This window comes from Pseudorca crassidens, chromosome 14 (genome assembly GCF_039906515.1).
Source record: "Pseudorca crassidens isolate mPseCra1 chromosome 14, mPseCra1.hap1, whole genome shotgun sequence".
Taxonomy (NCBI): domain Eukaryota; kingdom Metazoa; phylum Chordata; class Mammalia; order Artiodactyla; family Delphinidae; genus Pseudorca; species Pseudorca crassidens.
The window spans coordinates 73731430-73745096 of NC_090309.1; the positions used below are offsets into that span (position 1 = coordinate 73731430).

The 13667-nt window shown below is 47.2% G+C and overlaps 1 protein-coding gene across 2 annotated transcripts; it reads right to left on the reverse strand.

The window, feature by feature from the left end:
• Positions 1–765: 765 nt before the first annotated feature.
• Positions 766–12768, reverse strand: FKBP1B (FKBP prolyl isomerase 1B). Of its 2 annotated transcripts, none has more exons than XM_067703585.1 (4): positions 12587–12760; positions 8984–9031; positions 3171–3283; positions 766–2125 (listed from the first exon to the last, which is right to left on the reverse strand). In XM_067703585.1, the coding sequence occupies exons 1-4, from the start codon at positions 12621–12623 to the stop codon at positions 1997–1999; spliced, it is 327 nt and encodes a 108-aa protein (XP_067559686.1). In that variant the 5' UTR covers positions 12624–12760; the 3' UTR covers positions 766–1996. The 2 variants fall into 2 exon arrangements, with proteins under 2 accessions (XP_067559686.1, XP_067559687.1); XM_067703586.1 differs by having other exon boundaries at positions 2032–2170; positions 12587–12768.
• Positions 12769–13667: the final 899 nt, after the last annotated feature.

Genomic DNA, 13667 nt, shown 5'->3' on the forward strand with positions numbered 1-13667 from the left:
AACCCCCCAGAAAGGAATGAGTGCAGCACCTTTTGACTGGTCTGGTCCCACTGCAGAGGTGAGCACAGGGACTGGTGATTAAAAGCAAAGCAGCCCCTTTCTCATTTCATTTTCTGCATCTTAAAGCACTGCATCTTCATTAACTCCTCAGTCCTCAGCAGGGGAATACAGCCAGGACTTCTTGGAGACAAAAGGGATACATAAAATAATCAAGATGTTGTGTCCCCATATCACATGTATCGTTATGTGACGTATTATCAATGAGTCTATGAAGGAAACTAACAGTACCTGTTACCTGCCCCTCCCTCAGTCTTGAAACAATTCCAAGACATCGCTGACAGAATAACTCTGACTATGGCCAAGAGCTTTTCTCACCCATGCCAACTAAAAGAAAAATCTCTTAGCTACATTGCCACAGGCTCCCCTGACGTACACTAACACATATCAATAAGCAGGCTGGTTGTAAAACCTAACTGGAAAGTCCTGTAAGTTATAATAAATGTAGATTAAAATAAGCAGCATATGTGGAAACAAGTTCAAAATCATACATTCTTCTCAGAAGTAATTCCCCACTGTAAAGTTAGAGCAAATCTACATGAAAATAAGCACACATTTATTTTCAAAAGTAACTTCCTAATGTGAGTTAGTGTGTGGCTCTGAGGCCTAACACACCCTCATTTCTTTAGGTGCACAAAATGCACTTTTCCAAGAAGGGAGCTCATCCTTCTTATTCTAAGTCCCAATGTAGATTTCATGATTGATCACCTAAAGTTTCAAATCCCACATTTGATTGCTAAACTGTGGGTTTTGAGCACAATGTATTCCTTTAGTTACTCAGAGGGGAATTCTGAGCCTGTGAGGTGAGTGGCAAGTCATAACCTACCTTGTGGGGCTGCTTAGAGGATTGGTGGTAATTTTATTTTAAAATTAAAAAAAATTAAAAATAGAACAAGGCCCAGCAAGTACAATAGGTACGTCGGAGCTACAAGTATCCGCTGCTTTTCAAAAGTTTGCTTCATGCTAATTCACTTTTAGGAAAGACCTACAGGAGTACCTGTTTTTGCTGCACGAAAGAAATCCAGAAAGGATTTTTGCTTTTATGAAAAAAGGAGAAAAGCAAAAATAGCATTCAGAGCCATTATAGAGGCAGTATGAACCCTGAGCAGTGAAAGTGACACCACCAAGCTCCTTCCCCAAGAACTATACTCAGCATCTCGGCATCAAGCTGTCATAGCTTTGAACTGTGTCTGTGAGCATCTGTGCTTTTATCTCGATTTATTTCATGCATCCGTAAGCAAGATGTGCCCTCAGGTAATTGCTTCTTCGCTTTATACCATTTCAGCTTACAAAAGGCTTCATAGGAATGCTCTATTTTCTACTTTCAGATAGTGGGGGAAACCTGTACTGTATTTATTATCACTCTCCTGGCTACTTCTCCTTTCCACTCTTTTCCCAAGGGCAACTGACTTATGTGGTCCTTAAAGCACTTTCTACCTTCAATAAGGATGGACAGGAATTTGTCAAGCACAGAGCCTTTATTTTTCATATCATTTCCAAAAAGGACATCGTTTAAGTCAGCAGAATTTCTGAGAGAGAAAGTGACAGCAAAGGCAACTGGCTCAAGTCCCTCTGTGTACACCATGTACATTTCATGTCTGAGCACCTTGTGTGTCTGGCTTAAGTAAAGGTAAGGCAGTGTAGATTGTGCGAACAAGAAATCTGTTCTGTGATCAGGAATGGCTACTACATGCATCACGCAAAATGCACAACCTGAAACATTTCAATCTGCAACTGAAGTTTCCTCAAGCAAAGATGCGCGTGAACAATGACAGAACACATACAGAGCAACTTGGGCAGAGAGAATGGATAATGCCTTGGGGCAGTGAGGTTAGCGCACTGATCAAGAGCCCCAAGCAGGAGGAGCCGTCCCAGTGGCAGAGCAGGCTAGGAGGGTGAGCAGCAGCCATCTCCAGCCACCTTCAGTTCCTTCCTGCCTTCACTCTAAGTTGAGCAGCTCCACGTCAAAGATGAGGGTGGCATTGGGAGGGATGACACCGGGGTGGCCCGTGGCTCCATACGCCACATCAGGGGTGCAGGTCAGCTTCGCCCTCTGCCCCAAGCTCATCTAGCAGGGATGGGGGCAGATGGGGAGAGGAGAAAGAGGACCCAGCTTGATTTAAAAGAAAAAGGTAAGATAACTATGGCATTTTCCCAAACCATCCTCATGGTAACTCTGAAGATCTGAGATGAGTTTTATACGTGGCACATTGAAGTGATGCTAAGAGTTGTAACAAATGCAGATTGTGCCTCAGACTAACAGAGACTTGACTGCGGGAAAAGTAGTCTCAAATTCATTCATCCAACAACACTGCTGGTTATTCAATTAGTGTATGGCCCAACACTTCTATTTGTTCATAATTTTTCCTTCTTCCAGAGAAGCCTAAAGAGGTGTATAAAGAGCACATGTACATGTACATGCTCAAGTAGGTGATAGAAGCAGTTCATTAAAGAGATTTAGAGATTAGAGGCCACAGCAAGGAGCATCACATGACTTCACAGAGCAAAGAAGAAGAGTTTGAACCAGGGCTCATCACAGCAGTCCTCAAGAACTTGTCTGGCATTAGTGGGATAACTGGTGAAATTTGAATAATCGATTTTTAAATTTTGAATAACCAACTCAAAAATTTGAATAGATTGGTTAATAGTATTGTATCAATGTTAATGTCCTGGTTTTCATCACTGTACTATGGTTATGTAAAACATTAACATTTGGGGAAGCTGGGTAAAGAGTATATGGGAACTCTACCTGCAATGTTTTTGCAAGTCTGAAATTGGGTTTTTTTTTTTTAAGTTTAAAAAAAAAATCACCTTGGCCTCCCCCACCCCAACTCTTCTGCTGCCTCAGTCCCAAACAGCTGGTAGCTCACAGGCTTGCTCAGAACTAGCTGGGGAGATGTGCTTGGGATGAGAGCCCCCAGTGACAGAAAGGAGTCATGCTGGCAACTAAAAGGGTGGGGACACAAAGCCACGACTGAAACTAGGTGGCATCACCATGCCTGACAGTGGAGTCAAAGCAGCAGTGGTCTGTGATAGGGTGAGGGTGGAGGGCAGAGTGCTGAGCCCAGAACCCCAGCTCCTCAAATCCCCCTTAACAAGGATCCTCATCCTACCTGGGCTGCGCCCTCTTCAAAACCCTTGATGACTTCCTGTTTGCCAATTCTGAACTTGAAAGGTTTGTTTCTGTCTCTGGATGAATCGAATTTCTTCCCATTTTGGAGCATTCCTGTGAAAGCAAGGATAGGGTGGAAAATAATTGTGGTCATGAGCTAACTTCCAGTTCAGGTTCAACATGTCTAAAATGGAATTCCTATTCTGTACAAACCTTCTGTCTTTCAGTCCTCCCCATCCGTCCTGTTGGCCAAGCAAGAAACCTGGATACTTCCACATACAGCCTATCACCAAGTCCTACATATCTTTGGAGTCCAGCTATTTTCTCCATTTCTATTACCACCACCCTGTGTCCTCATCAAGCCACCATCATATCTCACCTGTGTACAGGAACCAACTCTAACTGGCCTTTTTGCTCTGTTCTTACTCCTCCATTCCATTCTCCATACTGTACCCAGAATGATTTTTTTTTTTAAACACATACCTGATCCTATTACTCCCTTGCTTAAAATACTTCAGTAACTCCCCAGAGGCAGAATCCAAATGCCTACATTGTATCCAGGCACTTTAAGATCTAGCTACTGTTTGCCTGATAACCTTCTCTCTGCCCTCCCTTCCTTCCCTTCCCTGCCCTATTCAGGTTATACCTTTCTCAAGTACTTCTGCACATTGCAACTTTTATCATGGAGCTGCCTCAACCTGAAGATCTGTTTTCCCAGGCATTTCATCCTCAGGTTGAGTCCACACCTGGTCTGCCCAAGGTTCCCCCAACATGCAAAACCCAAAGGTCATATCATCCTTTACTACAGTGAACTGTAACTGTAAAGTGACCCAGACAGGGGCCTCCCTGGTGGTCCAATGGTCAAGAATCTACCTTCCAATGCAGGGGACACGGGTTCGATCCCTGGCTGGGGAACTAAGATCCCACATGCCGCGGGGCAACTAAGCCCATGCACCACAACAAGAGAGCCCGCGTGCCGCAACTACAGAGCCCGTGCGCTCTGGAGCCTGCGCGCCACAACTAGAGAGCCCATGAGCTGCAACTACTGAGCCTGTGCGCTCTAGAGCCTGTGCGCACCACAACTAGAGAGAAGCCTGTGCGCCGCAATGAAAGATCCCGCATGCCGCAACTAAGACCCGACACAACCAAAAATAAATAAGTAAATAAATTTTTTTTAAAAAAGTGACCCAGCCAGTCAGTGGTGGCCTCCAGACCTCATACAAAAGAGATATGTGAACCCAGAACACCCCGAGTGTTGTCTTAGCAGTTTGGAGCACCCCTCAGCCTCCAGCTGCAAATACCTTGTCATCCCTGATGTACATGTGTTGTCTCAGTCCAGCTGCCTAAGACCCAAGAGCTGCTTTTTTATTTTCTGTTCTTACTGGTGTCTCTAGTTCAAAGATCAGACATTCTGTAAATGATGCTATTCCATGACTTCTTGTGGCCCCTGGACCACAACAGAAGGCAGTTTGGGACCAGAGAAAGGCCTAGCCTGTAAGTTCAGAGACTGGATTCTGACTTCACCCGGACACTAACTCATTGTGTGAAGTGAGGCAAATTACTTCCTCTCTCTTGGCCTCAGATTTGCCATGTTTAACATGAAAGGTCTGGGCCTGCTCAGTATCTGAGCATCTGTGATTCCACTTCCTAATTTCTACAACATAAATGTATACAAGAGACATTCTTATTTACCTATTTTCTGGGCAGAATAAATTGTGCTCTTGCCCTGGGTACTAAATCAGGCAAAGAAGAAAACCCTATCGCTACACAGAGAGGCAAACAGATGGATCCTTCTGTATCAAATATAGGAGATCAAATACAAACTCATGCATACACACAGGCTGCTAAGATATTCAGAGATGCGCATGCATGCTCACATGCATATATGCATAGACCCTCAGAAGAAAACCCCGATGGCCAGATGCTAGGAAAATATTTAGATACACAGATATAATACATTCACACAGACACATACTTGTACAATACATATATGGATAGGTGCACACACACATTCACACACTCCATTTAAAGACTGATTTGCTCACTCCCCAATTTCTTCAGGTTTCTTATGACTTAATCCACTTCAGACCATATACTGTTATCTACTGCTGCAGGTTCATCCAAAACCATGCAGTCCAGAAACAGACCCACAGATACATGGTGACCTGATTTGACAAAGGTGCCACTGAATGCAATGGATAAAGGATGATTTTTTTAAATTAATGTTGCTTGATTGACTGTATATGCATATGGGGGAAAATGAAACATCAAAGTGAACCCCTATTTCACCCACACATAAAAATCAATTCCAGGGGCTTCCCTGGTGGCGCAGTGGTTGGGAGTCTGCCTGCTGATGCAGGGGACACGGGATCGTGCTCCGGTCCGGGAGGATCCCGCATGTCACGGAGCGGCTGGGTCCGTGGGCCATGGCCGCTGGGCCTGTGTGTCCAGAGCCTGTGCTCCGCAATGGGAGAGGCCGCAGCGGTGAGAGGCCCGCGTACCGCAAAAAAAAAAAAAAAAAAAAATCAATTCCAGATGAGTCACAGACCTAAATATGAAAGATAAAATAATAAAGCTTCTATAAAATAATAAACAGAAGAACATCTTCATGACCTAGGGATAGACAAAGATTTCTGAACTGTACTAACTATAAAGGAAAGACTGATGATATGTAGGACTTCATTAAAATTAAGAATTCTGTTCAACAGTATGGAGGTTCCTTAAAAAGCTACAAATAGAACTACCATATGACCCAGCAATCCCACTACTGGGCATATACCCTGAGAAAACCATAATTCAAAAAGAGTCATGTACCAAAATGTTCATTGCAGCTCTATTTACAATAGCCCAGAGATGGAAACAACCTAAGTGTCCATCATCGGATGAATGGATAAAGAAGATGTGGCACATATATACAATGGAATATTACTCAGCCATAAAAAGAGACGAAATTGAGCTATTTGTAATGAGGTGGATAGACCTAGAGTCTGTCATACAGAGTGAAGTAAGTCAGAAAGAGAGAGACAAATACCGTATGCTAACACATATATATGGAATTTTAAAAAAAAATGTCATGAAAAATCTAGGGGTGAAACAGGAATAAAGACACAGACTTACTAGAGAATGGACTCGAGGCTATGGGGAGGGGGAAGGGTAAACGGTGACAAAGCGATAAAGAGGCATGGACATATATACACTACCAAACGTAAGGTAGATAGCTAGTGGGAAGCAGCCGCATAGCACAGGGAGATCAGCTCGGTGCTTTGTGACCGCCTGGAGGGGTGGGATAGGGAGGGTGGGAGGGAGGGAGACGCAAGCGGGAAGAGATATGGGAATATATGTATATATATAACTGATTCATTTTGTTGTGAAGCTGAAACTAACATACCATTGTAAAGCAATTATACTCCAATAAAGATGTTAAAAAAAAAAAAAAAGAATTCTGTTCAAAAGATGCCAATAAAGGAGTAAAAAGGCAAGCCATAGCATGGGAGATGTCTGGAATAGGTGTAACCAACAAAGGACTCATATCCAGGATACAGATGGACTCCTACAAATCAATAAGAAAAAGAGAGACCACCAAATTTTTTTTTTAAGTGGACAAAATTTGGGCAAACTAACAAGGATATCCAAATGGTCAGGAAGCACGTGAAAAGGTACTCAGCTTCATTAATCATCAGGGCTGTGCAAGTCAAAACCACCAGGACAGGCCAAAAACAAAACAAAAGGCTGACAAAACCAAGTGTTGATGAGGATGTAGAACTGGAATGCTCAGACATTGCTGGTATCAGTGGTAACTGGCACAACTACTTTGGAAAGCTGTTCGGCAGGATCTGCTACATCTGAGCATAGGTATAACCCTGTGCCCCGGCAATTCCGCTTCTGCATATACATAGCCAAACAGAATGTCGACACGTGCACCAAAAAACATCACAATTCATAATAGCTAAAAACGAACAACAATCTAAATGTTCATCTACTGTAGAAACGATAAATTGCAATATATTCATACAATGACCTGTACAGGAATAAAAAAGAGCAAACTACTCTGGATAAATCTCACAGACATAAAAAGTGAAAAAAGTGACATAATGAATGAAATAAGCTAAACACAAAAGAGTACATACTCTACAATTCCATTTATATGAAGTTCAAAAACAGGTGAAATCAATCCACAGGGACAAAAAGTTAGAATGCTGTTTACCTTTAGGGAGGTGTAATGACTGTGAAGAGGCAAGAGGGAGAGTCCTGGGGGTGCTGGAAATGTCTGTTGATCTGGGGGGTGGTTACATAAGTGTGATCACTTTAGAAAAATTTCATCGAGCTGTTCATCTTAGAGTTATATTCTCTACTGTATTTATATATAATAAAAAAGTTTACCAAAAAGTCCCATACAGTCTCCTGCTGGGTTTGATGAGACAATCCCTCCCCAGACCAGAGCCACTCATGGCTGATGTTAGTATTTAATGCACATTGCCTCCTGTCTGTATGTATTGTGAAAAGTCTTTGCAAAAGGATGTTGTGGTTTGAGTAACTTGACAAGGACTGGTCTGTCTGCAACATGTCGAACAGATAAATCAATTACACAGGTCAGAGGCCCCAGAAGACTCATGGTAATTAGGCCACATCACCAGGAGATAAAACACAGCTCCAGCCCACTGACGTCAGCGACCGGCAACACAGCTGTTGAGAAATACCCACACTGTCTGCCTAGAATCAACCTGGCACTTCACACTGGCCCAGAGAACTGCTAAAAATGGCCCCATCTGACTATGTCCTAGGAATTAAACTGGCCTTGCTGTCTGCTAAGTGGCTGTCACCAAGTTTGCCACGTTGGGAAGCAGGTCACAAGGCAGAGCACTCAACCCCCAGAACAAACATCTGCTTGTAACCTTCCCGCCAGTGGTCCTCAGGATCTCAGCCCACCTGGCCTTCCAGTGCAGATCATCCAAGAGGGCTCAGCAGAGGCGGGGCCTGCTCTGGCCGCACAGCACCCTGACACAGCCACTGCCACCCGTGCCTCACACTGCGTCAGAGCCTCCAGTTGACTTCCTGCCCTCCCCCACCCCCACCCCCCAGCCCAATGAAGGTAGGGATCCTCTTGTTTCATTTTTGTGCCCCTACTGCTCAGCACAGCATCTCACACACAGTAGGTGATCAATAACAGTAGGCTGAATTGAATAGTCTGTTTCTGAAAAAAGAAAGGGAATTCTCAGGAAGCTGACCTCCTCTGCTCTAATAACACTGTAGGATGAAAAGGGAGTCTGCAGGGAGGGTCAGGGCTCTCAGAGCTGTAAGAGGAATTTCCAAGTATCGGACAGCACCAGGAGGGCCAGGGCTCCACCCTGCCTGCAACAGACAGAAGGGGAATGGAGGTGGTATAAGAGGGCAGGGGTGGGCTTCCCTGGTGGTGCAGTGGTTGAGAGTCTGCCTGCCGATGCAGGGGACACGGGTTCGTGACCTGGTCCGGGAAGATCCCACATGCTGCGGAGCGGCTGGGCCCATGAGCCATGGCCGCTGAGCCTGCGCGTCCGGAGCCTGTGCTCCGCAACGGGAGAGGCCACAAGAGTGAGAGGCCCGCGTACCGCGCAAAAAAAAAAAAAAAAGAGGGCAGGGGTTAACCTTGCAAGCCCCCTTTCTCATTCCCTCAAGCCTGGCTGGGAGGAGTTGGGGATAGCTGGTCAGAGGGAGACTTGGCTGCCTTGGGCTCTGGGCCTGGTCTGGGGGAGCTGATACCTCTGGAGAGGAATATCAGAGGAGAGACCTGCCTGGGGAGGGGCAGGTCTGGATGAGGGCTCAGGGAGTGAAGCCTACCTGTGTAGTGCACCACACACGTCTGGCCCTTCTTGGGGAATGTCCTTCCTGCAAGGAGACATGAGAATAGATGAATGAACACCACATTGGAGAAAGCCGCCTGGGACATTTCAGGTGTGATTGTGACCAAGAGCTCTGGCCCACATTCCCCTTCATACCATGGAGATGCCCATGGTTCCAGTTCTGGCTCTGTGCTTTGTACGAGCCAGATTAGTCACTTTACTTCTCTGGCCTTGATTTGACCTTTATTTCCTTGGGTTCCACAACTCCACTCTCTCCTGGTCCTTTTCCTTTCTTTGATTGCTCTTTTTACTTTCCTTTGTCCATTCCACGAACCTTTCTGACAGCCTGCTCTCTGCCAGGCCTGGACTAGATTCCAGAGACACAGAGCAATCTATGAACTCACAATGAGGTTAGGGAAACAGACACATAAATAATAGATTATAATGCAGGGTGATGACTGTGCACAAGGATGAATAAACACAATCATTCACAAATATTTACTGAATACCTGCTGTGTGCAAGGCCTGGGCCTGATCTCGGGATACACCAGTGAATTATACAGACAAGATCCCTACTCTTTTGGAGTTTACATTCTAATGGAGGGAGACAAACAATACTCAGATAAACAAGACAATATAGATTGTCATAAGTTCTCTAAATAAACACAATGATAAATTACAGAGAGATACAGTGGGACAGGCCATTTTAGAATGGGTGGTCCAGGACAGCCTTTCAGAGAAGATGACATTTCAGCTGAGACTTGAAGGATGAGCAATACGCTGGGAAAAGCACTGCAGGGAGAGGGAGCAGCAAGTGCACAAACTGTGAGGCAGAAAAGGATCAGTGCATTTACAAAACAGTAAGGAGCCTAGACGACTGGAAAGAAGGGAAGGAGGTGGAGACAAGTGGGAAAGAGCCAGATCACACAGGGCCTTGCAGAGCCGGATTTAATTCTAAGTGCAGCAGGAAGGCACTGGAGGTTTTAAGCAAGAGAATGACATAATTTGAATTAAGATTTTATAAGATCATTCTGGCTGCTGTGTGTAGGATGGACAGTTAGGCGCCTGTTGCAATAATCCAGACAGAAAATCAATGATGGCTTGAATTAAAGTGGTTGGCAGCAGAGAAGAGAGTAAAATAGATTGGAAATATACTTTGGAATTGGAGCTGACAGGGCATGCTAATGGCATGGAGATGGGGTCCAGGATGAGAGAGAAGGAGAAAACAACCACGATGCTTGGGTTTTAGGTTTGGAGGAGCTGATTTAGGATGGAGGAGCTGATTCCTGAGACGGGGAAGGCTGATGAGGAACAGATTTGTGCAGGTGGCAATCTTAAGATTCCTCTTAGACATGTGAATTTGTACTACAAGTAGACAGATGGAGAGTCTGCACTGGAGGTATAAATTTGAGTGGGATTTAAAGCCTTGTGAGGGCTAACAGCTGAGCCAATATTTAGATGGGGGCCCTTGGGAGGGAGCACCTGACTGACTGAGCAGCAGGGAAAGTATCAGAGAGGAGATAATGGTTAAACTGGGTCTTAAAAGATGAGTAGTTTACCAAGGAAGTAAGGGAGATAATTTGGGAAGAGTGAACCACATGTTCAAAGGCTTCAAATTGAGCAGTAGTGGGAGCCCGTCTGGTTCCCTGCTGTGTAATCCTAGGGTCTAGCACACAGTATATGCTCAATGAATATTTGCAGAATGACTGGTATATTTAACAACTGGCAGGCAGCTCGATAAAGCCGGAGGAAAAGTTGGTGGTGGGGGTAGGTACTGGTAGTAAGAGATGAGGCTCTAGCATGGAAGGTAACAGGAGGCTGTATCACTGTCTGCCTGGAGAAAAAGTAAGATTAATTAAAACGTTTTATGCCCAGGGAGGGGCATGGTCAAATATGCATTTTAAAGAGTGCTCAGGCTGTGGTGGGGAAAATGGTGGGGGTGGGGTGGGAGGCCAGATGGAAGGCCAGGAGGTGAGAATGGAGGTGGGGAGACCAGTTTAGAGACTGTGCAGAAATCCAGGTGAGAGAGGATGTTGGCCTGAACTAGGGCAGGGGCTGAGGAGATGGAACCTTAGAGATATTCAGCAGAAGAACTTGGCAGGATGTGGTGTGGGCTCCACCAAGGCAGGCATCCCCAGCACTGCAGTGTAGTCATTGAAATATTAATTGGTACATTGCCCCCTCTGGGTTATAGCATGGTAGCTGGCCCTTTTGTGCTTTCTTGACTCAGGGGTTTAGATTGAGCTTAAAGCAGAAGGCCAAAGTTCCTCCAGGCTTTCCCTAAAAATCTGATCCCCCTTCAGGAGAAAATGCCCCTTGTCTAGCCAGGGAGGGAGGATAAGGAGAGAAAACTCTAAAGGCTTCTTTGAACCAGGGAAAGGAGAAGAGGCCTGGAGGCCACTGGCAGAACTCTATGGCAGTGCCCCGGGGGGTAAAAAGGCCTCAGGGAGATGCTTCCTGGGGCACAGCACCATGGTTCCCAGCATGGAAAAAGAAGCCTGCAGCCCATGGGTGATCCAAGGTTGTGGCTGGGACTTTCTAGGGACCACTGCTTTTCAATAAGGAGGGTGGCCAAGAACCAAGAGTCCCTCCAATTTCCCGGGGGTGGGGGAGTGTCAATAATGTCTGACATGCAGTTTGCCTGTCAAATCCTGCAGAAATGAGGACTCCAGTCTGAATTAAGGTTGGTTTAAGAAATAAAGAAATAGCTACTCATGGCACATCCAAACTCAATTACAGAAGGGTGATGCCTGTAATGTCTGGCTTGGGAAAGTGACTGGTGCCAATCCTGAGGCAGGAAACAAGGGAACACAGAGGAGTGCTAGGGAGTGGGGGAGACCAGGAGCATGAGTCCTGTTTTGTACTTGCTGACTTTGAGGGATCCGTGGGATGTGCAGATAGAGGCTGAGCAGCAGCTGGATAAATGGACCACCCGGAACTCAGATTGGAGGCCTGGGCTGGAGGCTTAAGTTTGGAGACCATCGGTTTGCAGCCCATAATGAAAGCCATGGGAGTGGACAGGATGGCATGAGAGGCTGAGTGGGACAGGGAGGATAAAGCAAGATGCAGAAGCAGTGGAAGAAGCGCTCCATCATTCCCAGACTGGGTCGGTCCCTACAGCGTCTCAACGCCCAGATCGCAGGGGGCCGCCCAACCAGAGGCCGGGAGGCGGGCGCGTTAGAAGGGGGCTGCCCCGAGCAGAAGAGACCCCAAAGCAGGTCCTTTCCCCTGTTTCCAGAGCTCAACCAGCAGGGCAGGGAAAGCGGAGCTAAAAAACGGCCCTAGGAAATCAGGAGTAGCGGATAATCGAGCGGTTCCAGTCGCGGGCAGCGGCAGCCCGAGGCCCCCGGGGCGGTGGCGGGCCGCAGACCCCAGCCTCCCAGCCGCCGCCTTCGTTCCTCTAGGTGAGCAGGCGCGTAAGGGGATGGCGAAGGATGTGTGCTAGACATCCAACAGTTCCATCTAGGGTCTTCTCCCGCCTCCCCCATCCTAGGCCAGCTCTCCCTGTTCAGCACCCTCCGCGCCACCTCGGAATCGGACCCCCGCCCGCCGGGCTCCGCCCCGAGACCCCTCCTCCTCCCCCGGCTCCGCCACCCGGTACCGTCTCCCGGGGAGATGGTCTCGATCTCCACGCCCATCGCGGTCCCACTGGCCCCGCCTCCGAGGGTCCCCGCTGTTTCCCCGACCCCGGCTCGGCTCCGGCCCTGGCCCGCTGGCGCTCCGGCTCGCCACCCCGCCGCCACTGCAGAGTCGGAGGAGGTGCGGCTGGAGTCGGGACCTGCGCGGGGAGGGGCCACCGGGAAGGGGGCGGCGGGGCGGAGCGGCGCGGAAAGGTGGGGTCGACCGGGGCGGGGCTCGGGGGAAGGGACCCTGACGCGGCTGCTCGGGAGCTTGACCAGGCTATTGCGGGAGGCATGCAGACACTCGTGCGCATCCACCCACCCATCTATCCATCCATTCATCCATCCATCCGTTCAACACATATTTATCTTGCACCTACTCTGTGTTAAGCTGGGGTGAGGGGGGCCGGTCAACTCGGTCTCACAGACTTGGGGGAGAAGGCCGGCAACTAAACCAACACTTTCATTAACTGCGTTCACTGCCATAGCGTTCAGAGCGTCATGGAAGCACCAGAGAGGTACCCACCCCAGCTAGGCTGTCCGAATCTGCAGGGGCAAGCTGAGGGGTGGGGGCGGGGGGTGGAGGAGAAGTCAGTAATTACTGACTCTACCCCACCCTCCCTAAACCACTGTTCTCCATCCTGCGTAGTTCTGACGTACGCACAGGTGGACTCCCACCTTTCAAGGCAGAGAACTGTGCCCTGGGGATACCGGCTGAATTAAGACAGAATTGCTGTCCTAGAGGAACTGAATCTGTGATGGGCAGGGACACAAACAGTTACGGCGTGGAGTGATTTAAGTTGTGGGATAAATGAATGAATGAATGAGTTCTACCAGACCCTTCACCTCCACCCAAAGGAGACATAAGAATCTGGAAAGGTATTTTTTTGGAGAAGGTAACATTTGTTTGAAAAATGAATGGGACTTTCTCTCTCTTTTTCTCATTCTTCATGCACTGTTGCAAAAATTGATATGAAGGTATGATTCTTCCAGCTATGGTGCTGGAAGATAGGCATGGGGAGAAAAGCCTGAGCAAAGAAGAGTGGGCCCTAGAGGTGTTCT